The sequence below is a fragment of the Python bivittatus genome, unplaced genomic scaffold (genome assembly GCF_059951505.1).
Source record: "Python bivittatus isolate LINGU-HERP-01145 unplaced genomic scaffold, Pbiv_v1 ctg000680_np1212, whole genome shotgun sequence".
In the NCBI taxonomy this organism is placed as follows: domain Eukaryota; kingdom Metazoa; phylum Chordata; class Lepidosauria; order Squamata; family Pythonidae; genus Python; species Python bivittatus.
In genome coordinates, this window is record NW_028277095.1 from 2351465 (window position 1) to 2377572 (window position 26108).

The 26108-nt window shown below is 40.8% G+C and overlaps 1 protein-coding gene across 2 annotated transcripts; it reads left to right on the top strand.

Moving 5' to 3' along the window:
* Positions 1 to 1546: 1546 nt before the first annotated feature.
* Positions 1547 to 20762, top strand: STC1 (stanniocalcin 1). 2 transcript variants are annotated; one of them, XM_007436552.4, is made up of 4 exons: positions 1547 to 1869; positions 5091 to 5233; positions 12960 to 13171; positions 18025 to 20762. In XM_007436552.4, the coding sequence occupies exons 1-4, from the start codon at positions 1749 to 1751 to the stop codon at positions 18293 to 18295; spliced, it is 747 nt and encodes a 248-aa protein (XP_007436614.1). In that variant the 5' UTR covers positions 1547 to 1748; the 3' UTR covers positions 18296 to 20762. The 2 variants fall into 2 exon arrangements, with proteins under 2 accessions (XP_007436614.1, XP_025027878.1); XM_025172110.2 differs by having other exon boundaries at positions 5094 to 5233.
* Positions 20763 to 26108: the final 5346 nt, after the last annotated feature.

Sequence of the window (26108 nt, forward strand, 5' to 3'; positions counted from 1 at the left end):
CTTCAACCTTTCCCAGGGTCTTTTCCAAAGACTCCTCTCTTCGCATTAGGTGACCAAAGTATCTGAGCTTGAGCTTCATTATCAGTCCTTCCAATGAACAATCAGGGTTGATTTCCTTTAAGATTGACTGGTTTGACCTCCTAGCAGTCCAGGGGACTCTTAAGAGTCTTCTCCAGCACCACAGTTCAAAGGCATACACAAATATTTAGGGCAGCCTAAATATAGGAGCTGTAACATGTAGATCAGCTTTTTATACAAAGAAGTGCAAGGCTGTTTCATACATACCTGCTTCTACTTGATGTCTCGAAAATCAAGTCACAGTTCGTAGGCCTCTACGGATGTGTTACCACAAAAACAAAAAACAAAAACAAAAAAAATGACCATGCTGTATCTTCTAGGGGAAAAAAATACATCTTAGTAGATTCTGTTCTCACATTCCCCTGTCAAGCACCAAGTACTGCAGGCTCACACATATATGCTGATTGTCAGATCACCGCAATATAAAGAACCACTTTGCTTAAGGGAAATGAACAGCCATCATGGGCTGAGTAGCAATGGGGAACTGTCCACATCAGAGACAAGCAACACAACACCTTCCTGATGTTTTGGACCTCAACTCCCATGAATCCCAGCCAGCATGGGCAATGGCAAGGGATTCTAGAGTTGTAATCCAAACATCTAGAGGATATGACTCTGTCAACAGCCCCATCAATTGCTAGTCATCAGACGTTGGACATGTATCTACCAGGCTAATGTCCACCAAATTGGACAGTCCCTGGAGCTCCCCAGAATGCTGCAACCCAGATTGTTCGCTGGGAAACTACTGGTTAACTTTCCAACATCCCAAAGGCAGCTATTCATGGCAAGAATCCTGTCACCCAACTCCAGTAACTATAAAAACTTTAGGTCTTAGAAACAGGGTAGGAAACAGTGATATTTAAGATATGTATTTTTATCACTTATAAATGTGGGAGTGTAAAGGAACTGCATAGTAACACTGATCCTAATGCTTTAGGAGATGCTGTCTTCATCCATGCCTGTTTATGTGACTGCCTTTATTCCCAGTCGCATCCTACTTTGGGGGAGTACCTATTAAACCCCTACCGTTTCCATCTGTTCAGAACACGGATGCTCTTTGCAAAAGATTTCACCTTTCCTTGCTATTTTTCACGTGTATGAGGAAGTCCGTATTGGTTCAGAAACTAATGCCCAAAGTTTGATTATGCACAGAGCAGCGTTTGAACCCAATTCCCTAAGCTCTCGCTCCCTCTTTTACATTAACGAAAATTAACTTGTGTGTGTGTCTGTGTGTGCGTGCGTGTCTGTTTGGTTTTAGATTCCGTTTGGAGGTCCTTTTAATGGGTTGGAAAATATTCTTCCTATGAAGTTCCAGGCGTCCTGTGCTTGAATGAGCATCGCTTCTCATTGGCCGCCCACCGCGTCCCCCGATTGGTTCCTGATCGGGGAAGGACTTTTGGGGGTGGGGGGAGATAAGAGCGGCTATAAAAGCTCCAGGTTGGTCACCTGCAGCTAGTAGGAGCCAGAATCGAAGGAGAGAGAGGGGGCTCTTTGGGTTGAGCTGATTCGGCGAATCTTCCTCTTCTTCCTCCTCTCTCTTTTCCCACAACAGCCAGATCCGCGTCTTTGCTCAAGCCAAGGAAGTGGGCAGAGAGAGAGAGAGAGAGAGAAAGAGAGAGAGAGAGACTCTCGAGCGAGCACGCCGCGCGAACTTGGCGGAAACTTAGAGAATGCACCAAAAGCCCACGCTTCTCCTGCTGCTGGCGGTTGCTGCTTCTGCATCCTATGAACCCGAGCAGAATGACTCCTCCGTCAGCCCCAGGAAGACGAGGCTTCCAGCCCAAAACTCAGGTAACTTCTCCAGATCCTTCCCTTGGGGGCGGGGAGGGGCAGGGAGAGCTCGAGCGGGCCAGCAGCTTGTGGCCAGGCTATTGCTCGCTCGCTCGCGGTACCAGCGCTTGGGAAAGTTCTCCTGCGCAAGCCCCCTCTCTGCGAAACCCAAGGAGCCGGGTGCAAGGAGCAGCTTGAGCAGGAAAACTTTCCGGGGGATGAAATGAATCTCCGCTCGCTGGCTTGGTTTGTCCGCTTGGGGCACGAGTCGGTGCAGGCAAGCGACCCCTTTTGTGGCCGGTGGAGGGGCAAAACCAAGCCCTTTCTTTCGACCCCCCTAATAATGCTGCCCGCGAGAATGACAGCGCGAATCGAAATTCCGGATCGTGTTCCGCAGGGTTCGCGACACCCCGTCCTTTGGGCATTCCCCCTTCAGCCTTGCCCTTTGCAGAAGTTAACCGAAGCAGGTCTCTCCCCGCACCCTCCTCCCCATTTCCAAATGAATTCAAATCCCCGAGTGTTCTCTTAGTTGGCTTCTCCAAAGAGAGGAAAGAGCAGGTCGGAAAAGCCATGCCCTTTTTTGAAAAGAAAGAAAGAAACCGGCATCCTTGCTCCAGTAACCTCCTTCCAGCAGGCTTCTAACTTTTCACTCTTCTTCTTGGGGCCATTTCAGCAATTTTTGCATTGCCTAGCCGACACACACCACCTTAATTGAGTTTTCCATATGGGAAGCCTACTGTGCTGAAGGAGCTTTCTTTAAAATGAAAGATTAATACCCCAAAGTGCTGGGAGGTCCCTCTGCTTCCAGTATGGCAAGATATCACTTGCATCTTAATTTTCAATCAAGGCAACCACACTCCCCTAATCTGACACTTGCCAGGGGAAGGGTTTTTATTTCAGATCTGCAGGGCTCTGCAGCATTGATGCTGGAGTATTTGCTCAATTTCCTTTTGTACTTGGTTACTATAGAAACCTAGGGTCTCAGTTCTTCCAGGGTGTCTAAAACAATGAAAGCCCTAATGCTTATTAAACCTGCAGATTGCAAAGTTCTAAGTTGAATCCATGGAAACATCATAATGGAAGGCAGATGTACAGGGTACCTACCAATTTGAATTTTTCTTTCACTTGGCACATCTAATAGCATTGGAAGAAGATGCTTATGTTTTAAAGTCTCCACTTATAAGGTACTAGAATAGGAGCAGAGGCAATTTTTTTTAAAAAAAGTATTGCTACTGTCCCTCAAAACGCCTTGGTCTCTCCTTGCAAAGTAGCCTCTTAAAGGGTTTCTAAAAATTACATTCAAGTTCACTTTATTCCTGATGCCTACAAGGTGATCAGGTAGAAAATGAGGTATATGGTTTCAAGGTGATAGGTAACTAAGTAGAAATTCAGGTTAGAGGGGAAAAAATTAATATTAATTTAAAAGGAGATATTATTTTAGCACACTGCTGGAAGATAATAATCTTACAGATATAATTACTTAATTCCGTGCTCATTTGTGATAAATAATGTGGCTTTTTTTTTTCTGAGATCTCTTAAAGATGCTATATATCCTGGCTTTGGCTCAAGGTGATATCCCTGATCTTTACCCCTTCCTCATTTTTACAACATCCCTTCAAATTGGACTGAAAGATCATGGTTGCCTGAAGATCACTCACTGAGCTTCAGCCAAGTAGTGATTCAAATCTGGGTTTCCATGGGCCTAGTCCAACACTTTAATCACAACACCGCATTGTCTTTCTACAGAATCTTAACTCTATGCTCCACTTTTATAGATTTCTTAAACTCATCCTTGATGATGGCTTTCCAATGTATTTCCTCTAATTGGGCCCAAGAGATAGGGAAGCGTTTGTTCATAGACGGCATTCACAGAGTGTTGTCTTGAACAACGGAACAGAACTGTAATATATGTAGATTCCACCGTCCATGTGGGATAGCAGCTTCAATTCCTAAGAATCTTTGCATACCTGCATGGGGAGAGGGGAGACCTGAGAAAATAATCAAATGTTGAATTATGGTTATCCATCAAACAGCAAAGGTAAAGGTACTTTGCCTCTTTGATGTCCTCGTCTCATAGTCAGTCCAATATAGTCATTTTCAAAAATGTCCCTTTGTAAAATTGGTTCACATTATTAAAGAGGTGGTATGTTTATTATCTTACTGTTGGCCAAGATATACAGGAAAGCCATTTTGGGTGGTGACCATCATTTATGGGCACCCCTTAAAGAGACATTTTCCAGGCAGCCTCAACCATCACCAGCCTGGGAACATCAGATGTATTGGACTACTATTCCCATAATTTCCAGCCTTCCTGGCCCTGTTTTCTTCCTTTGAAGTAATTGGGTTAGACAGATATTTCGATGTTTCATATATCTGATGCTGCTTTTGTAGCTGCTGGGATTCTGAATTATGTGTGAAATTACTTTTGTTGTCATGTTATTGTCAAATTGCACTGAATCAAATTGCATTGAATTTGTCGTTGGCCTGGAGGGAGAATTATTTCATTTGGAGAAGTAATATAAAAATGTCTTAAGTTAAAAAAAAAAACCCTCCGTGGTAAGAGTACGGGGATGTTGTACAGCAGGTTGGTTATGGTCTGATAGAATAGAATTGCACCCGTTTGATAGACACCAAAATAGCTTTGGCATCCTGTTTGAATGTGAAAATAACAAACAGTTCTGATGCTCACATGTGCTTGAATTCTGCCCAGAATCTCTAGCTTCCAGTGCATAAGAATTGGGCCCCGATGGGTGGAGAATGAAGGCATTTTCTTCATCAAATACTTGGAAATGAATTTTCCCCACCACCACCCCCAGGCTGCAGAAGTATGAGAAACTAGTACTTGTAATAGGAGGAGAGGAACAGTGTTGATGGTTGGCCACGCCGTGGCGGCTTTAGAAACTCAGTGCAAAACCTACTGCCTGTCCCTTGTAGTCTTACAGCATGGCTGATCCTCAGAACTACTACTGTTTTCTATGGGAGTAGGAAACTATTTTGCTTGAAACACAATCTTCCAGTGCAGCAATTGCACTTGCTGAGACACTGGAAGTTGAGTATTGTGCTCAAAATGTAATGAATACTTACTAAGGGTGATGTGTTGACAAGCTCTGTCTGGAAGTAAAACATGACTCAACAATTGGGGCAGATACCACCAGCTGAGCCGAAAGCTGCTATGGGAGCACAAAGTGTGATAGAAGCTTGCACTGAGATATTCTTTTTTCTTCCCACCCTTTTCTTTGCAGCAGATGTTGTTCGATGTCTAAATAGTGCCCTCCAGGTGGGATGTGGGGCTTTCGCCTGTCTGGAAAACTCTACTTGTGACACAGGTGGCATGTATGACATCTGCAAATCTTTCCTCTACAGTGCTGCTAAATTCGACACTCAGGTAGGGTACAAATTTGAACGTCTGTTTTATGAGCAGCAGGCTTGCCGGTAGGCCGGGAAAGAGCTTTGGCTCATGAGAGGGCCCCTATTTTGTATGCGGAAGTTCTTAAACGTCATCCCTAGCATCTCCACTCAGGGTTGGGAAAGACTGAGATCTGTAAAATCTGAGCAGCAGCAGCAGCAAACGAGCAAAGTCCTAGAGGAAGTATTTGGGGTTTGGTCGCAGGTCTGCACATCTGTGATTGAGAAGCTGCTATGGCCATTGCTATATCTAGAGATCAAGCGTTGGGGATCCACGTGGTATGGTTTACATAGATTTAACCGGATTTTTGCAATCCCTTCTTATATTTAAGTCTATGGTTTTGCATAGATTGCATTTGATATGAAGGAAAGATGAGGACCCCTACTTGTTTGAGCAATAAGCTAGTAATAGTAGTAAGCATTAGCAGCCTTCTCTTTCCTTTCCTCCTGAAGGACGCGAGAGCAAGGGGCCAGAAAGAATCAACACTGTAATCCATAAAAGCGTTTATCATAATATGAAAGAACAAGAATCTTGCAACATTCATTTTAAAACAATAGCCTATACAAGAGTCTAGTCTTGTCTACAAATATCTGTATGAATAAGCATGCCTTCAGTTATTGAGACCAGCTGCTTAATTAGAGTTAATTAGAATAATTATAGTTCCATAATGAGGGCATTGGTTTTTGGAAGGCACTAATTCAGACCATCTCATCATGAGCTAGGTCCAGTGGATGGGCTGTGAGCAGTGCCTTCTCCCATGGATCTTACTGCACCAGTTCAGTGATGTTTGCATGGTTCATTTAATGGGTCTGAATCATAAAACATGTAAGGTTTTATAGGCAGATATTATTCTCAGTAGGTGGCAACATCAGAGCAACCTTGTGTGGCTGTAAAGCTAAGCAGGGTCAGACCTGGTTGGCACTTATGTGGAAGACTAGCAGGGCCATAATTCAAGTGAATTAAAAAAAAAAAACAACACCATCCTAGAAGAAGATAATGCCAAGAAAATGCCAGTTTCATAGGGCTGCCATGAAAGTGACATAGATGTGTTCATAAAGTCGCCAGTGCAACTTGGACTTTTTTCAGATGAGTGTTAACTCCTTAAGTTGGGTGTCACAGCTAGCCAACATAATGCTTTCAAGGCTGCTATTACATGGTCCTCTTTAGCTACCCCTTTAAAAAAGGTAGAAGTGGTTATAATAGAATTATACAACATCTGCTGAAATCCACAGCACATCAGAAGAAAAAGCATTCTCCCTTTCTGCTGTGACACATCAAGAACATTGGAAAAACAAACTTGCACTCTGTCATTTCAAACAGTACTTTTTCCTCCAGTCCAATCTTAATTAGGGAAAATACATGTGAGTGATGAAGATTATGAGTGAGAACTGCTCCTGTTTTACGCGGTCTTTTGCTATTTATCCAATAGCTTTCCCCCACTTCATCTTTTCATGCTCCCTAGAAATGAGATTAAATTGCAGAAGTGTGCATGATCTTCCAACATTTGCACAACATCAGCCATGCGCTTCCAAATCTTATCACTTCAACTTTCACCTACAAACATCTTTCTTAAAAAAAAAAAAAAAAGCCTAAAAAGTCTGAGTGAATTTGGCCAGAATCACAAAAATCTAAGCATTATAGCTGTTTTCGATCCATATCATAGTCTTGCCACTGAAATAAGAAAAGTGTCAAAATATCTTTGGCAAGCACAACTGAACTTTGGTATGGGAACAATGGCAATATTGCAGGAAGTTGTGACCTTTTTCAGTCCAAAGTCATTGGATCTAGGCAAAATTTATACATACTGGCAAAAAAGCAAGAATAGATTCAAAGATTCTTTTCAAAAATATTAATGAAGGAGGCCTCAGAATTCTAAATATTAAATCAATAGAAGAGAATATGTGTAGCTCAGGGTTGAACTGTGGAGTAGAAGCACTGAAGATGTTACCTAGCCAGGTAATGAAACATTTGCAAGAAAACAGCCAAGCTCAGAGAATTCCAGGGACTCCACAAATATTAAATCTTCTGATGATGATAATCATTTCAATAACATTTTTGATAAGGTCAAAAGAATTAACACTTTGGCTAAAGATGGAATGCATAAATATACTATTAGTGAAAATGAGGGCACTTTCCTAAAATCATCATCAAGAACTGGAAGTTAGTCAGAATCCATTTCTTCTAAACCTTTGCAACATTTGAAAAGGATGAGCCCTTATATTAATTTCATACCCATCACCTCTTCAACTCTTTACTTTTCATCTTGTCTCGTATTCTGAAAATGAAATTAAACAGAAGGAAGGTTGGGCAATGAAAGGACTTTCATATTTCAAAGAGTTATATGTCAGGGAGACTCCCAAAATGGGAAACCAATTACAGATAATTTTAGGAAATGTGGCTCATTCGTGGTTTCAGATACATCCGTTTCTGCTTTTTAGTGCAGTTCAGCCATTAAAACAAAAGCAATTAGACCATGAATATATTTGAAATTAGACAGAATTCATCATATAATAGGGATAAATGGAAAATTTCAAAAATTTGCAACGTTCCATTAGAGAACACGAAAGGAATTGGTTGAAAGCAATATACGAAATCAAATATAAAATCCCCCCTCCCCCCCCCCACCACTTCTTCCCAGGGCTGAGATAGAGGGACTGGCCCAAAGTCACCCAGCTCACTTCATACCCAAGACAGAATTAAAACTCAGCTTCCCATTTTCTAGCCCAGTGCCTTTACTCACAATACCAAAGCAGCCCTCCTAAAAATCCCTTTGACTTTATAGTTACCCAACTGGGATAGAAAACCACTGAAATCCATTTTCCCTCAAATTAGGGAAAACTCAAAAGTATTTTGAGGATGGTATTCAACACCAAAGAAGCTTAGCGTGCAAAGAAGTCTGCTGTAAGCCCCATGTGTTGGAGAAAATGGAAAGAATTAGATCCATGTTATCCTATAGGGTGGTTATGTAAAGTTGTCCAGTCTTTTTGGACTGATGTTTTCAAATTCAAATAGGGTTGCACATTACATTATTATGTCCAAAGTTGGCCTTCCTAAGGTTTTGTTTTGTTGGTAATCAAAATAAACTTTTGAAACATCAAAACGTGATAGTTTATTTATTGGTCACACCCAGACAGGTGGTATCAAGAACTTAGAAAACAGGAAAGGATTTGAATTTTTCCATATGGTAGCAAATGTGCTGGAAAATTTCTTTAATGAAAAAGTTGACCAAAAAAGGCAAATATCACAATAATAGAGAAAGATTATGCTTATTTGACTTGGTTTAAACTTATTAATTATGCACAACAAAAGCATATTTATTGTCTACTACTCAAGTCCAAGTTGCTAGATTATCTAAAGATGGATGGGTGGGTGGGTGGGTGGGTGGGTGGGTAGGTAGATAGATAGATAGATAGATAGATAGATAGATAGATAGATAGATAGATAGATAGATAGATAGATAGCTTTTATACATACTGTATTGTTAACTGTAGGACCCCATCACTGAGGCATGCTACCTCCTGGTCAGAACAAATGTGAGATCCTTTCACACGTATTTTTCCATTGCCCTTTTTATGTCAGTTTACATGTAGACATCTTTACCATCCCTTAACAAAAACCCACAGATCAGAATCCTCCCATCACCAGTAGAATTGCTAAATGTCCATAAGACGACTTAAGATGTCCTAATTTTGGAGTGATGACATTATGAAATTGCTTTGCTCTTTTATTTTATTGTATTTCTATTTTATCCTTTTTATCATGTTTTGTATTTTGTTCAATTTGTCCCTTACTCTGGTTTAAGCCTAATATTTTTTAAGATTATATGTGGCTATTACAGTGTCTTCACTGTATTTGGTCATTGTTTCTGAATTTTTCTTTTATTAATCTTTCTGGTCATTGGCTGTAGTTAAATAAATAAAATTGTTAATTGTTAATCAGTTTAAATAAAGGAAAAAAGTTTTATATGTTTTCTTGAATGATAAAACCATTACAATTAGGTGTTCTTAAAAACACTACATATTAGTAACATTAGTCACTTAGTTTTAGACTATAAAACGATTAAAAATAAGTTACCTGATTAAAATAAAAAAGTTAAATTCTAAATATGATTCAGTTTTAAATTTACTTACTTGCTCAAATACAATTAATACCAGGAATTGCAGAAGAAGATATTTATTTATTTAAACATTGTATGTCTTGTTCCACTGAAAAATCTCAGAGTGACTTAGAATATAAATGCTTCATCACAGACTTTCTGACCTCAGAATCCAGTTCCTATGGTTCTAGAGAGAGCCAATTTGGCATAGTGGTTAAAGGAATCAGACTAGAAACCAAAAGACCATGAGTTCTAGTTCTGTGTTGGGCATGAAGCCAACTGGATGACTTGGGGCCAGGTTCTCAGCCATGGGAAGAAGGCAATGGAAAACTACTTCTGAAAATGTTGAACCGCATGGACTTGTCCAGGCAATCTCTAGGGACCAAGGGGGACTCAAAGGCAATTAGAGCCAATTTGGTGTAGTGTTTAAAGGCCCTAAACCAGAGACTGTGAGTTCTAGTCCTGCCTTGGGAACAAAGCCAGCTAAATAACTTGTTTTGTCTCAGCCCTAGCAAGAAGGAACCTCTAAAAAATGCTGCCAAGAAAGCTGCATGGACTTTTGCTGGCCATTGTCGGGAGTCAAGATGGGCTCAATGGCATAATAAATAAAAAGGTTCTAGCAAGTCTGCCCTCAACATTGTGAGGGTGATAAAGCACTCACAAGAGCTTTCCTGAACCACTTCTGAACCACTCCAAACAGACTCTTCCATGGTTAGAACCATCCATGCTGGTGTTGAAACAGCCCAGGATGTTCTGCACACCTCTAGTTAATACATCTGATGGCCGTGTAATCATAAAAGTCAGGGAAGGGGGAGACATGCTGTTTTAAGGCCCATATTAAGTTGCCTGACAATATTTCTCTTTCCATAGTAAGACCTTGTAAAAAAAGTAAGGCAGTGTTATTAATGTGGGGCCATTTTCACACCCAAGAATAATTAGTTGTTTTAGCTTTCTTTCCCATTTAGTCGGTTTTGATAGTTCCAGCAAATGGACTCACTGGAGGGTTTGTAAGTGCAAATCACTGTCATGTGGGGTGAGCCAGATCATGTTTTGTTGCTTGGCACGGCCAGGTGGGAAGACCTCTTTGGTTATAGCCCAGGCAATCCCAGCTGCCCAAGCAAGACTACTGGGTTAGTTATACTCAGAATGATTCTGAGTTATCCCTTGCCCATGGAAGGAAGCTACAGAGAACATGGTCATAAACAATTTTCCATGGACAAAGAAACTAGGGCCAGAAATACAGGGCATTAACTTCAGCTACCTATATTTCAATTCAATATAAGGAAAAACTTCCTGACAGTAAGAGCTGTACAATGATGGAAGGTGCTCCATTTCTGGAGGGTTTTAAGAGGCTGGACCTCTCATCGATGGTTTAAATGGTTTTCCTAACTATTGCAGAGGGTTAGACTAGATGGTCTTTTGGATTCTTTCCAGTTCTCTAATTCCATGCTGTTAAAAGTTCTGCATATAAATTTAAGCAGCTGCAAATAGCCCAGCTGACAGTTTGTACTACTATCACCTGGGAAAGCCGACAGCAGCCTTCAGTTCAAAGCAATGATGCTCTGTGAACAGCAAGTCATGACAAGGGAACTGTTCTCTGTCAATACATTTTTTTTCCCACAAACTGTGTGTAAAGCCTTGGCAGAAGACGCCTTGTGGGGTGGAAAAGGAAGTTTTCTTTTTCAAGAGGAAACAAATGTGCTTTTCCCATTCTTGGAGTTGGCAAGGAGATTGGATTTTTCACAAGTTGGAAAGCTGTGTTCCCAGCTGTGCCTGATATGATTCCTCCTCATGCAGGTGACTAAGAGTTAGAACAACCTGGTCCTTGCCTTCCCCAGGATGCAACCTGGGCCGCTGATCATTGGGCGTGGGAATAACAGCCTTTTGTTGAGAAGCAAGCTTGACATTGCTATGAAGAAAGACTTCCAAACTATCACTTTCTGTTGCATTTCTTTTGACCAATCTAATGCTCCTTGGGTTATTCCTGCAGCTCAAGTTTGGAAGGAGCTCTTGAATGCCACTAGGAAGCATTGTTCTTCATTTGGAGAATTTCGGCAATGTCCGTTCCATCCTGCTGAAACATCTCAAAGGGGGCTTTTATCTTTCTACTTCATTCTCAGAGTGCTTCAGAATTTGTTTGGGGGGGGGGGTTCAGCTTGCTTTAGGGTTGTGAGTTGGCAAAAAGAGGGGTGTACACACTCCCTCTCACTCCCTCTGCAGCCTTCCTGATTGCTCCTGATTTTGGAACTGACCTGAGGTTCTTTCCCTTGTGACTTGAGGTGTGGAAGACTGCAGACAACTGATGATAACGAAAAATAGAACATTGACCCACAAACCTTCAAAATAACTGTTCTTCTTCAACGTAGGACTTTCCGATACTAAAATAGACATGAAGTACTTGGTATAACAATTTCGTTAATCAACATAAAATCACTGTTTCTCCATTCCTTTTTGACTAATAACTGAGGCAGATTTATTTGCTATTGTTACTGGGAGGGCTCAGTTTCATGTATTTTGGTAAGCTATAATAGAGCTTATTTGATTTTGATTAACCGTTATGATTAATAAACTCTGGCTTCTGGCTGAAGTGAATCCAGCCTGTCCAAATATGCCAAATATGGAGATGAGGAACACTGAGGCTAGAAAATGAAAGAATGGTTGGTCTTACATATATCATTTAAAGTGAGTTGCTAATTACTGTTGTGAAACTATTGTCAGGTCTTGCTGAACTTCTGCAAACGATCTAGAGGTCTTCTGCTATATGAAGTCCCCCTGCCTGCCTACTCCTGACACAGAGGACTAGTCTTTCAAATGGTGAAGCTACTGGAAAATGCAAGGCTGGTCCCTTGTGTTTGGTGGCTCCTAAACTAGCCTTCCCAAACCTGGTGCCCCCAGATCCATTGAATTCTCAGAATTCAGTGTCATGCTGGCTAGGAAGTCTGGTTGTTGTAATCCCAAACCAGCTGGGAAGAATCCGACTGGGGAAGGGGTTTGTAAGAGAAGACTAGATTAGTTCATTCTGTTGCTTGATGCTTCCTACCCACAAGAAAGTTCTTGCACAAAAGGGTTCTTGTGACAACAGTATGTATAAATCAACCTTCTCCCATGTGGAAATCCATCACCAACTTCTGCTTTGGGATTATTATTATTATTGTTATAATAAAAAAGGGATAATGTATTTTATAAAAAAAATGTGAACATGGCTTAGTGTTCTCAAGTACGCCTTGTGTTTAATTTATTATTTAATCAGTTTTACACACTGTTACTGTAAATAGAGTTATGGAATATAAATGTTGGGAGAGGTCTTTGGAGATTAAGATCCCTGCCTGCAGGCATCCACTACTGTAACATCCCCAACAGATGGTCATCTTTCAGCAAAGGAGAGCCTCCCAATTCCATCTGTTCTATTGTTGAACAGCTCTTAGAGGCAATAAATTTTCCTGATGTCCAACCAAAATCTCCTGTTTTTTGCTTGTCTTCTGGAACAATGCTGAACAAGTCAGAAACAACTCTGAGCAATAATAGTTGGAGTTTGAAACTCACGACAAAAGTTCATGTTCCATGGGTTTTAACCTAGTTACTTACATGCTTCTGTCCTCCTTCTGGCAGGGGAAAGCCTTTGTAAAGGAGAGTCTGAAATGCATTGCCAATGGCATCACGTCCAAGGTGTTCCTGGCCGTTCGCCGGTGCTCCACGTTCCAGCGTATGATTTCTGAGGTGCAGGAAGAATGTTATAGCAAGCTGGACATCTGTGGCATTGCAAAAAGGAACCCAGAAGCCATCACAGAAGTGGTCCAACTCCCAAACCACTTCTCAAACAGGTAGGTCTGCTGCACCTTTAAATGACACAGGTTGGACTTCCGCAGAAGGGTGTTCAAGTCCCAGGCCAATAAGGTTGCTTGTGCAGGGAACAGATCATCAATACAAGTTAATATATTCTGTATTTGTTTATTCTAGTTTATTTAAATGTACACCCTGTTTTTCCTGAGTGGCTTCTCTAGTCTCTTGATGGCCAGCTCTATATATTTGCCAACTGTTGTTCCTCTTGCAGCCAATGGAGCTCTCCATGGAGAGCTGTGCGGATAGCCACAGCTACCATTAGCTGGATTAAGCAGTGGGTATGGAGTGGTGGCAAGTTGGGCGTACCTAGAATGGTTCTTTCATTGCACCTCAAGGTTACAGTTCTTCACAGCCACCCACTGTCCTTAATGCATTACATGGGGATTCTCAGAGCAACATAGAACAAGGGAATTGAGTCTCTCTCTTTAACTTGTAACCCTAGAAAGAAACTAAGAGAACCAACTGAGTGATGAAATTCAGTCCTGGGTTTAATCTCAGTCAAATTGGAAAAGGCTGCAATGTGAATCCCAGAGAAAGCACTGCCAGGCAGCGTGCATTAGCTCTGCTGGCTGGGAATTCTTAATTTTGTGGTCCTGACTTATCGGGAGGTGGGGACTAAGACAGCCTTGGGCTGGCTGAACCAGCAGTTTGCCTTAGAACAGGGTCAGAAGGATCCTTGGGGTTCAAAAAAGTCAAAAGGGTGATAGCAACTGTCCCATCAAAGCTTAGCCCTTTTTATGTATACTGCAGGCTTCAGTCACATGGTCACAAGCATCATTTTGACTTTTATGACCCCCTTACGGATGGCCTGTGATTTCCTATTACAATATTACAGCTGCTTTGTAGTTAAAAAAAAAAAAAAAAAAAGCAACCTTCTGGATGTTAGACTTGTTCCATCTTTCCTGAAAACATTGTTGGAAGAATGGGTTGCTCAGTCCTGGGCCTTCTTCGAACATGTATTCCTCTGAATGACTGAAATAAAAGGTTAATACTGCAGCTAGAAATAAACCCAACAGGATTTCCTAGTTAGTAAGTTGATGCTACTCCCCCACCCACACCCCAAAGAGACTAAGAATGGCTAAGTTGGTGAAAGAGTCAAGCAGGAAGTCATTAAAAAGTCAGCACATCTTCCTGTAGTTTAGCTTGAATAGACATTTGTGATCCAGGAGGCAAGGTTTAAGCTTTGTAGACTGATATTTATCCTGAAGTACTGTAATTCTCAAGCCTGTTTTGAAAAACCAAAGGGTAATCTTCACACTTGATCTGGACAATGGCTTTGCTAAATTTAAATCCTACAGCCGAGGAGAGGTTCCCATAATGATCCAGAAATACACACCAGATATAGGAAATGGTCTTCTGTATGAGGTCAAGACTATTCAGGAAATCTGAATTGGGTAAATTCGCATTGAAGCAAATGGATTTTCCATTCATCCCTGAGGGAAGAAAGAACCAGATGCTGAATTCTCCATGTCCTTTCACCTCTCACTTGGGAAGATTATGGGAGCTGACAGCATTTGGAGAGGGCCAAAGCAGCAGTGAATGATTCAGACATAGAGATGGGACAGAACTGTGGGCAAAGATTTTCAGCTTTATTGTCCCCTCCTTCAATTTGGGTAGGGAGCTAAGGGGCTTTTTCCTATTTTTAAAAGTACATTAAGCCTATTTTAGGGTGTGCTACCATTTTCAAAATGGCAAGAATATTTGCTATTTCTTCATTAGTTTAATAGAATATCTTGCCTTTCCTCTAAGACAGGATTCCTCAACCTTGGCAACTTTTAAGAGGGGTGGACTTCAACTTCCAGAATTCTGGAATTCTGGCTGGGGAATTCTGGGAGTTGAAGTCCACCCGTCTTAAAGTTGCCAAGGTTGAGAAATCCTGCTCTAAGAGGTCATGGCTCCATATGGGAATTTCCTTTCATTTTATCCCCAAAACATCAACCCTGTGAGGGAAATTTAGCTGAGAGAGAGTGAATGGCCCAAGGCATTCAGTGATTTTCCATGACGACGGGGGACATATTTGTTCATTCGTTCATTTATTCATTCCATTTATATCCCACCATAAGCCATACATAGCTTTCAGCCGTTCACAGGTTACAGACAATTCTAAAACATCCACAGCTCGTTACAAACTGAAACACACGCACACCCCATAAGTCACTGAGCATAATTTTGAAAAATCATGATGAATAATAACCTCAGTTAATTATGCTCAGTCATCCCTGCTCAGCAGCATTTACAGGGGTATCCCAGATCTTCTCCAGATGCCACTGAATACAGAGATCCCTTAAGGAGCATTGAATTTACTTAGATCAATACTTTAGGGTTTTTGCTATATTATTTTACTGGACTCCTGGAAATCAATCAGGGGCAGTGACTTTGTAATCTTAAAAAGAATTTGAAAGTATCTGCTCCATCAGTAGGAGAACCTTAATGTTTGGGTTTCAACTTTTAAAATGTTAGTACATTAAAATAGTGGTAGATTGAAATAGTATTTTAGTGCTTAAGTATTCTATTAATTAAGGCATTTTATAAGTAAAATACTTTATCAAATTTAACTAGCACTTTGGGGGATTTTAACACTAAGTGTTTTTGGGTATCTTTCTGTGTTTTCTTATTGCCCCACTTATACCATACATCTTATTTACCTTATTTTATAGAAATTCCATCTGTATTTTTTTTTAAATTGAGAATCTATAATTTTCATTGCAAAGCTGTATATTATACCAACCCTACGACCACAATCATGGCTATTTCTTCGGGCCTAGTCCCACACTTTAACCACAGGGGAGGGAGTTGGACCAAATGTTCTCCAAAGTCCTCTGACTCTCACATTCTGGGATTCTAGGACTTGGGGTCATAGGGGGCTGCAGAAAGGGCCTCAGAGACTTCATCTAGCCCTTGGGCTTCAAGTTGCCCATCCAAAATACCTGGAGAGTTACATCATATGTAGGGTTGTATGTATGCACACATATATACACACATTGATTATGTGCCATCAAGTCAGCCTTGACTCTTCATAGCCACATAGATTTTCCCCATAGTGATCTGCCCAAACCTGGTCTTTCGGGTCTTCCAATGGTGCCCCCATCACCACTGTACTGAGTCCATCCACTTTGCTGCTGATTGCCCTCTTTTATTTCACTTTTTTCCAGGATATGAGAGAAGAATAAAAAAATATAAATTATGGTTATCAACCCTTTATATCTTTCCTATTTATTTAGCCCTCAAGCTAAATAAACTTAGAGAACTTGTGTGTGGTTGTGATTTCGATTTAGGTCTGCTTTTCTCCAGGATTTCAATTCCATTTTATCCGCATGATAAAATGTGCTTTTCTAGCCAAGAATGGATTTAAAGCAGAGTCTCCTAGATCCAAGTCCACCATAACAATTACACCACGCTGGGTCTCCTGCATCTCCCCCATACTCCAGAGGGACTGAAAGAGGAAGAGTCTGTGGCCGAGGCCAAGCAATTTCCTAAACTGTAGCTTCATCTCTGAAATGGCTATGCCATTTCAAGTTAATTGACTCCGGATGAGTAAAATCTGGAAGTCTTTTGTTGGCTTCACCTCCAGCAGCCAGCCCTTAGGTTAAAATGACAGAAAGAGCATTCTTGACTTGACCAGCTTAATAAAAGTTGGTGGCCTCTGGTGCTTCCTTTGCTAGTCCCCGAATGAAACAGCAATGCGGATGAGAATCTAATTGGATTTAAAACTGCCTCCCTTCCCTTTTCTCATCCGCCTTCAAAAATTGACATGTGCGGCACTAAAACAGGTTCTTAGCCATGCTTGCGCAAATTTCCTTTCTGTAAATGAAAATATGACTTGCATGTCTGGAGCGGTTATTGTGGGGCTGGAAAAAATATTTCAGATTTTTAAGACGCCAGCGTCTGGATCGTTGGAGGAGCTGACTTCCCGAGGCCTCTGAGGGAAACCTATGGGAACAATGCACAAGATTAGTCTCCCTCATGTTGCTATGTCATTCTGATGTGACTTCAGGCGGTTGCTGTGTGGAAAAAGCCCCCCCCCCAATTAAAGCTCTTTCTTTGTCATAGAGCATTCTATGCAGCTGCTTGCAAGTGGAAGCGGCTGAAAGAGCGATGCCGTTGGTCAGTTCAGGAGAAAGCCTTGCTGCGTTTTGGTCTGAGATCTGGCAGATGGGCTTGACCTGATAAGTTGGGGGGGGGGGGAGAGGAAGTTTTATGTGATTTACTTGTGCTCTTCAATGGACAAATGTGAAGGTGTCACATCTACGTTTACAACCATGCATTTTCAGGTCAGGCATTTTAACATTGCTCTCTGATGTCTACCTGGGCTTTTATTGTAGTAGCTAGTAGTACGTCAGTTGTGGCTTTAGGATCGTAGAAAGGAAAGATTGGAAGGCCTTACTGTTAGGTGGGATGTGGCAACAGGCTTTGATGGCAGATGCTCATGATCAGCAGGCCATGGGGTTCAGGAGAGCTGTGTCAGTCTATGGTAGCCAAAAATGAGAAGATGTTCATGAAAGCTTTTGCCTTTTAATAAAAGGTGCTACCCAACTGATTTTTCTGAGACCCTGTTGGAAGCTTCCTCTGTTTTCTTCTGCTACCGATTGACAGAGCTGACCCTACCATGAGCCCTGGTTCAGGCATATTGTCCCTGCAGATTGCATTTGGGCAATGCAGAGTACGTTGGGGGTTCTTAGATAGGAATCCACCTTCATCTCCATCTCTACATATCAGCATAATGCTACTGACCTGTCTTAAGGAGTGCTCGTCCTGTATGCTGGCCTCATATATATGAACTCTTTTGAGCCTGGGGAAATCTTATGGAGCATTAACTGATATCATCTTCCTGCAGGTATTACAACAAACTTGTGAGAAGCTTATTGGAATGTGGGGAAGAAACAGTCGGGACCATTAAAGACAGTTTGATGGCCAAAATTGGACCAAACATGGCCAGCCTGTTCCACCTGCTGCAGACAGATCGCTGTGCCCAGATTCATCCGAGAGCAGACTTCAATCGGAGACGCATCACTGAGCCTCAAAAGTTAAAAATCTATTTTAGGAATCTCCGGGGGGAGGGATCTGTACCAGCCCATATGAAGCGTGATTCTTCAGAAAGTGTGTAATGTGCCACTGAATGAGTAGAGAATCCCAGTTGTACCAAACTAAGAAATTGCTCTCTCTCTCTCTCTTTTTTTTTTTCTTTAGCATTCACAATACACCAGAAATGTACTGTAACTGACTTCTAAGGACATTGAGCCAATCTATACATTCAAAAAAAAAAAAAAAGTACATGGCATAGTTTTCCTGAGACTGTACCACTTAAAAAGAGAGGTGGGGGAAATTATCTATTTAAAGCTTAATACTGCAAATCTACTTACACACTTAAATATTTTTTTCAACAGTCTAAAATATCTGATGAGAACCTCCTTTAGTTGGGAAAGAATATTTGGAGTCTGCTCCTCCTCTGCCACCAATCATATATACATGAATGAAGTGGTACAGTCCCCAATCATTGGTTCCCCAGGTTGTCTATGAAAGTATAGATTGGTCCCTGGTTATTGGCTATAGAGTTTTTTTATTTCTCACCCCACTCCCATCCCACCCTTCAGACAAACTGTATGAAATTAGAATTCTGGTTAGGACTGTATACGCTCCATTTCTTCTTAGAATGGGGGCTCTTTTTTACCTTTCTCTTGATCTGCCCCAAGAGATCAAATGAATATAAGCTTTTCTTGAAAGTGATCTTAATAGCACTTCAGCAAACACCAAACTCTTCCTGTACTGTAGCTCAAGCGACTTGACAGTCAGATAGTGTAGATATAATTCTGCTTATCCTAAGTGGGAAGACACAAACAGGGAACCTAAAACAAAAAAAAGAAAGTAAGAAAGGTGGATCTGTGGACATTCCGTAGATGTCATTGGAACATTTATATGAATGGTACTGGTCATAGGCAAATATCAATGTCCGATCCAGACTCTGAATCTCAGTGCTGCAACATTTAATTTTCTGAAGTCTGAGAGTTCCTTAAATGGCTATTTTTAATCAACATTGGCCTCTTCAAATTCTGACAGGAAAAGAGGGTCCTTCAGCAACTGTTTGGCCCCTCCTGAATAGCTTGGAATATTGTCCCACCTCTTCCAATCTAACCGAAGAAACAAAACATTTTTGCTAGCCTGAGAACTGAGCCAACATTCTTCAGAGCTCAATTTTGAACTTTTCGGGCAACTAGGTCCTCCCCTTCAGGTCTTCCTAAAAAAAAGGCACTTTGCCAAAGATTAGACACCTATCATTTTTTTCTTATAGTACCCTGCAATGTCTGGGGCTTGTAGGCACGTGGGGTGAGACTCTGGCATAAAATGATGTCCAGGTTGTTGCACTGGGACCTTGATACGCCAGCAACTCCTTGTATGAAAAGAATCAATGTGCTGCTGTCTTTGCTCTGCGAGAGTTCCACCTCCAATGGCCAATTCCTCCCCACTTTCCATTTTAAACATGGCAAACGTTTAGCCCTAGAATTGTCATTGGTGGCATCACAAAGTGTGCTCAAGATCTATCTTCCTCAACCGGGTGTTCTCCTGATGTGCCGAGCTATGGCTCGAGTATGCTTGCTAGAGGATGATTGGAGCCATATTCCAACACATCCTAAGAACACCAGGTTGGAGAAGACTGCCCAATCCTAGGACCTAGGCCTAATTCTCACTGAGGTGCTGAAATTGTCTTGGACCATCCTGCTTGAGGCTGCAAGTAGAGGATGTTGTGATTGAATGTGGCATGCCCAAAACAAAGTTTCTGCATGTAGAGATTGGCATGGGTAAGGACAGGCTTGGTTACATCTCAGTGGACGCACTATCTTGCTAGAAGAAAGTTTTTTGCTATTTGGATAGAAGGGCCATTGTTGTATTGTAAGAGTACCCCCTTACAGTTTGAAGTGTAAGGTCTTCACTAGAAGACCCATGCATGGTAGTGGATAGAAAGGCTTATGAGATGTCTATATCCTATTGGAATGCTTGTAGCTCTTGCATGGTCTCTAAAAGACCAAATGGAACAATCTAATGTACCATTATTTTCATTTGTCACTTTAAGGAATCTGGAGTAAGTGACCACTGTCTTAAAAATAGAGTCTTGAGCTTTACTCTGTGATACAAACGGAACAAATTGTGTACTGGGCAAAACTTCCAGGGATTTTTTTTTTTAAGTGGCATCAAATAGCTTTGCAGCTCATAGTTCCATCTGATAACTTTGATGTGATTTCTTGACAACATTACTTTTAGAAAAACACCAGCTCTGTTGAAAAGCATCAGAGTACAGAAATGGGACTCGATTCTAAGGGCATTATACTGTTCAATTATCTTGCTCTAGGAATGCCACTTGAGTCAAGATAAAGGGTTGGACAAGATAATTACTTTGATCATTGTCAGATGGCATATCATAATGGCTACATCAGTGTTTCTCAACCTTGGCAACTTGAAGTCCAACATATCTTCAAGTTGCCAAGGTTGAGAAATACTGGGCTACATTATAGCGAGATTCTTAGGCACTGCTTAAAGCAGTGTTGTCCAAACTTGGCCACTTTAAGATGAGTGGACTTCAACTCCCAGAATTCCCCAGCCAGCATGGCTGGGGAATTCTGGGAGTTGAAGTCCACTCATCTTAAAGTGGCCAAGTTTGGACAACACTGGCTTAAAGAAATAACTTCAGAAAACTGAGCTGCGTATGATGTGCCTACACATAGCTTAACAGTCCAGTGAGAGCTTGCCTTAACTTGTCAATGCATTGGGTTGGAGCAAGGCTAAGTAGTTCAACTCGGGTCCCATTCCGATTCATGGTCAGGTTTGTCATGACTTAAATTACAAAGTAGGGGCCCAATTCAGCTAACTTAGTCTGCTGTGAACCCATTGGTTTGCGGCCTTTGAAATGTCAAAGTTCATGTCCCATTGACGCAGCCTTTCAGATGAACCGTAAAACTCAGGGTCAGCTTATAGTTTAAGAGAAGAGGTTGGCCAAGTATATTTGATGGATTCTCCTGGGATCTCTTTTCTCATTTATTGCAAGTCTTGGCGGGCAGCAGCGCCACGCTTCTGAAGTTGACTTGGCTCTGCCAGCTTGTATTTTTCACAATGGTTTGGCGTGAGGTGACTCCAGGGAATGTAGGCAAATTCCATTGGAAAGCTCTGTAGGACTATGGCAGCATGCCCAACTATGCTGGGTGCTGGAATTAATTCTGGAGAAATTGTTCCTGGAATGTATCCCTTCTGCTGGGAAGCTGAGAATGCATCTAGAAAGCTAGCATGTCAGGAAGAAGAGTAGGTTCTAACCCTTTCTGATCCCTAGTTTTCTATCTGCAAGTCATTTTTAAAGACAATATATTCCATCAGGCACTTCTCTGATTCTCCAGTTTGAAAAGAGGTATTTTAGGAGCAGCTTGAACTTAAGAGAGGGTTGTTTAGTCAAGGCCTTGCTGCTCCCCTGAAAAACTAGCTTTCCTAATGCACTGGCTTAGAAATGTTGCTGGAAGGATCTAAACAGGCACTTTACCTATTGCACTTTCCAAATCAGAATAAATCTTTTCCTTTTCCATCTTACGTGAAGTTCATCCTCCAATGAGAAATCTTTTGGACTGCAGTCAGGTTCCATAGAGACTTGATCCATGTACATTCCAAATCTGCAAGGGCATCCACAAGAGGGTGGGGTCAAAAAAGTCAAGATGGTGGCTGCAAATGGTGTGTCCACACCCCCTTTTTTTTTAAAACATCTGCTGCCCTCTTTGTGGACACCCCTGCAAACCTCTTCAGTTAGGAAAGTGGCAACTGCTGGTGACCATTGCCTTACTGGAGAGAAGTGAATAGTGACAATGAATATACTGAAAAATATGCTACTCATGGAAAACTATTAAAAAAGCAATAGAATGTTTACCACAACGCCTTTAAGCATTAACTTGCTGCTAAAAATATATTTCTCACCTGGGGCAGTTCTTCAGCCTTTGCTGTCTTCATTTAAATGCATGTAGCCCAAGAAAATATGGTTATAGGATCATAAGCAGCAAAGGAGAAGGGGGGAAAAGTTGCTAGTAGCAAGGTTTTTATACTCCATATTATGCAGTCAAGCTCGGTCTAGGTGTGATGCTGTGGAATATAAACTTAACACTTTTCAGGTAAATTCGATTCCTTTTGTATTTGTTTCAGGATTACGTCTTTTCCACAATGCTTTAAAATGAAGGTTGGTTGGGGAGTGAAGAGTGTTTATTGACTTGTGAGTGTGGAGCGTTGATATTCCACAGTAAATAGCTTGAATATTAAGTTCGTGCTGGAATTCTGGACGGGGCGGGGGGAGAGGGAGAATGAGAGAGAAGGAAACTCTATTTGGCAAAAAGGTTATATCACATTATAGGATCTTGCTGTACATTTACAGGTATTGTAATTCCTTAAATCCCAGATCTTGATTCACAGAGGAATTTCAACCTTCCACAACCCTAGTTGCACTGACATCGACATTTAGTTTTGTAGTAAAATGGGACTTCCTGACAAAGAATGTGTGCTCCCAAGAATGGTCACTGTAGCAACAACGGGGTCAAAAGGGGCCAATAGCAGATGTAGCATCACAATCAAAGCCCTACCCCACCACCTTGCTTCTTTTGACTTCTTCCCATGGATGCTGTTGCACTGTAGTCCAGACCCAAATTTGTCCATGAGACAAGCGCACACCCCTAAGTTGGCAGAATTGAATGGGGTTTAGGGCTAATCCATAAAATGGTCTTAAGAAAAGCAAAATTCATCCCCACCTCAACCCCTTAGGCAGAGTAGAGTTCTCAAGATGTTGTGGATGTCAACATCTCATCAAGCTGTGGCAAGGGATTATGGGAGTTTTTTTCTGGTAATCTAAAGAGCATACAAGATGCAGCTCTCCAGATTCTACTGAATTGCATCTCCAAGCATCTGGGCTGGATCTGAAGGGCTGTATGTTGTGCCTAACACCTAAAGAACCTGGAGGATAACAGGTTGCCTATCCTTGCTTTAAGCTACAGGGGCTTTTGCCTTCCCCTCCTCCTCCTCCCCTTTTTCATAATTATAACCCCTCTTCATACCATAAAAGTGACTTGTATGAACAGAGCTAGCCACTCGTAAGGAACAAGGTTTCTATGGGGAAAAAAAACCTGTAAGGGGAGGAGAGAGAATTTTTTTAAAGGGTTTATGTGCAAAATTTTCAGATTCAAACCATTCTGCATTCTAAATGAATGGTTTCAGGTTCCATTTCAATCCTTTTGGAGGCATTGCACTTCAGAAATGTTGAAGCAGCCCATTGTGAGCGGCTGTTTCAAGGCTGAAGGGTGCATAAATGGTCGAAATATGAAAAGTTTTGCACCCAACTAAAAAAGTAAATCCTCCTCCCTCATCATCAACATACGATGAGAAGAGCAAAATTAATTTCCACCTTGAGGAGAAGAGTAGTTTGAATGCTCCCTATTTAATACCTATCAGAAGCCTAAATGAAATAATCTGGTGTAGATCTAAGCAATTTTGATAAGCTTAAGGTAGATGAATTATAGAACTCTGTGTGCTATAAGTCCATGCAATACAGTGATCATAACTCAATGTGATACTAGATCAAAGTGCACCCATTCTTAAAACATCTGGCCTTATAACACTGATGAATCCCACTCCAAATTGAGGGTTGGCATATCTGAAAAATAATAAAGAAAAATGCATGATTTAATTGTGATTTTTTTCGCACTTTAGATATTTTGTGCCATTTCTATACATATATATATAAAGTATGTATTTATAATTTAATTTTTTTGGCCAAATATTGGAATAAACAGTGAGCATATCTGGTATATGTCATTATTTATTTATTAAATTGCATTTTTTTTTAGAAAGAAAAAAAAATAGCCACCAATGTTCATATAAAGATTATTTAAAAGTTATTGCAGCAATGAGAAAAGATGCAAGTTATTTTCTCTGCTTATTTTTATAAGTAAGAAAAAGATGCATAACGTTATAAAGCCTGTGGTGGATTCCTTATAAGAGAGAATTAAAAAAAAACTGGCCCCATGTTAAGTGTCTGCCTTCTTTTTTACCAAAAAAAAAAAAATCCTAAACTGCAATCCTGATTGTCCTTTGAAAATTGCAAAAGAACAAAATGCCTCTTTTGAACTATCCATGTTGCAAAGTGGGGGTATTTTCTGGTACTGTATACATCCTTTCCATTGGATCAAGTTGAAGCTGATGTCCAGGGTTTGAACCATTGGACAACTGCTGAAAATTCACTTGAGAATCTTGGCTTGGTTGTAGCAATTACCTCTTTTCTGTAGGTTCTATATAATCCAGGCTGTAATTCAAGAACATGCAACTAAGAAAAACTAGAGAGGTCAGGGGGCTTAGGGTAACCATGAAGTCTGCAGATAAATTTTTTAATAAGGATACTGACTAACTGTTGAGAGGAGCCACAGAGGAGGGGGATTGGAATTGCTTGTTGTCCAATCATCCAATAACTTCCAAACCATTATTTCAGGACTATTACTTTGGATTCTTGTAAGCTCCTACTTGTATCCTCAGTGATGGCACCTACCCACCTTGTCTTCCACTGGCCTCTGTTTTTTTGATGGCCTTCCATTTTTCCAAGCATCAGGTTCTTCTCCAGTGACTCTTCCCTTTGCATCACGTGTCCCAAATATTTAACATTTGGCTTCATATTTAGCATTTTCAGTGAGCAGTCTGGTTTACTTCCTCTAGTTTTGAATGATTTGTTCTTCTTTCAGGATTTCCAACAAACTTCTCTAGAACCACAATTTGAATGCTTGGGGTTCTCTTTTCTTTGTTCAGCCTTTCTGTTGGCCAGCTTTCACAGACATATGTTAAAATTGGGTCAACCATGACCTTGAGAATATATACATTTGTTGGAACTAAATACCTAGAAAAAGAGTGTAGAGAAAGGGGCATATAGCTATAAATAGAAACATCAACTATGAGTAGATCAATTCATTATCAGTGCACTATTAGCACTCCCAACTAAGGCCCATTATTAGCCAACATTAAGCAAGAAGAGAAATGATAATAGTAAACCTCCCCCAAGAAGCTAAGCTGTTTCTTCTCACAATGAAAGGAATGTGTCTTCAACTTGGATGACGTATCTTCCAACAATTTGGGATAATATATTATGCTATATGATAAGATTGATTTCTTTATATATATATTTTAACCCAACCTACAGAAGGGGAATTGTATGCTACTCGGTTCTGACTAGAGTGGTCTATAAACCCTAGAAAAATGAAATGAAATGAAATGAAAACAAAAATGCTGTTTTATACTGCAGAATCCAATACTCAGCTGGGTTGTTTCATGAAAGCTTTTCTGCAAAAGTTTGAATTGGGAAATTGTTCACTACTTAGACCTGATTTAGCATGTTTAACTAAATTTAGAAAGCAACACTAAAAATGCCATGATAATTTTATGGGCTGTAAAAGAAATTGAACTGAATTGTTTGGGAAAAAAGAAAGAAAAATATATAGGTTAAATGTTATATTCAAACAAGTTAAGTCTTTGATTTGGAAATTCATGATGTTGCTACTTATTTCTTTTGATGACTACTGAATTCCCTCCCCTCCCACCCCTCACCAAAAAAAAAACAACTTTTTTCCACCTAAAACAATAGTGGAAAGTATTTAATTCTACATCACTCCTGTACACTATGTTAATTTACTGTACTAACCTGGCTTGGCTTCAAACCTTGATTGAAGCTTCCATAATGAATTCACACAACAGATTAAGCAAGAAGCAAACCACATTATTCATTCCTGGCTCACTATTGAAATGCATATGCTGGACGGTCAATAAAGAGAAGTGATTCAAACATAACATGAAGGAGCAGAAAAGCAAAGCTAAACCGGCTATTTAAAGACACATGAGGCGCCAATGGCACTTCAGGGAAAACCAAATGAA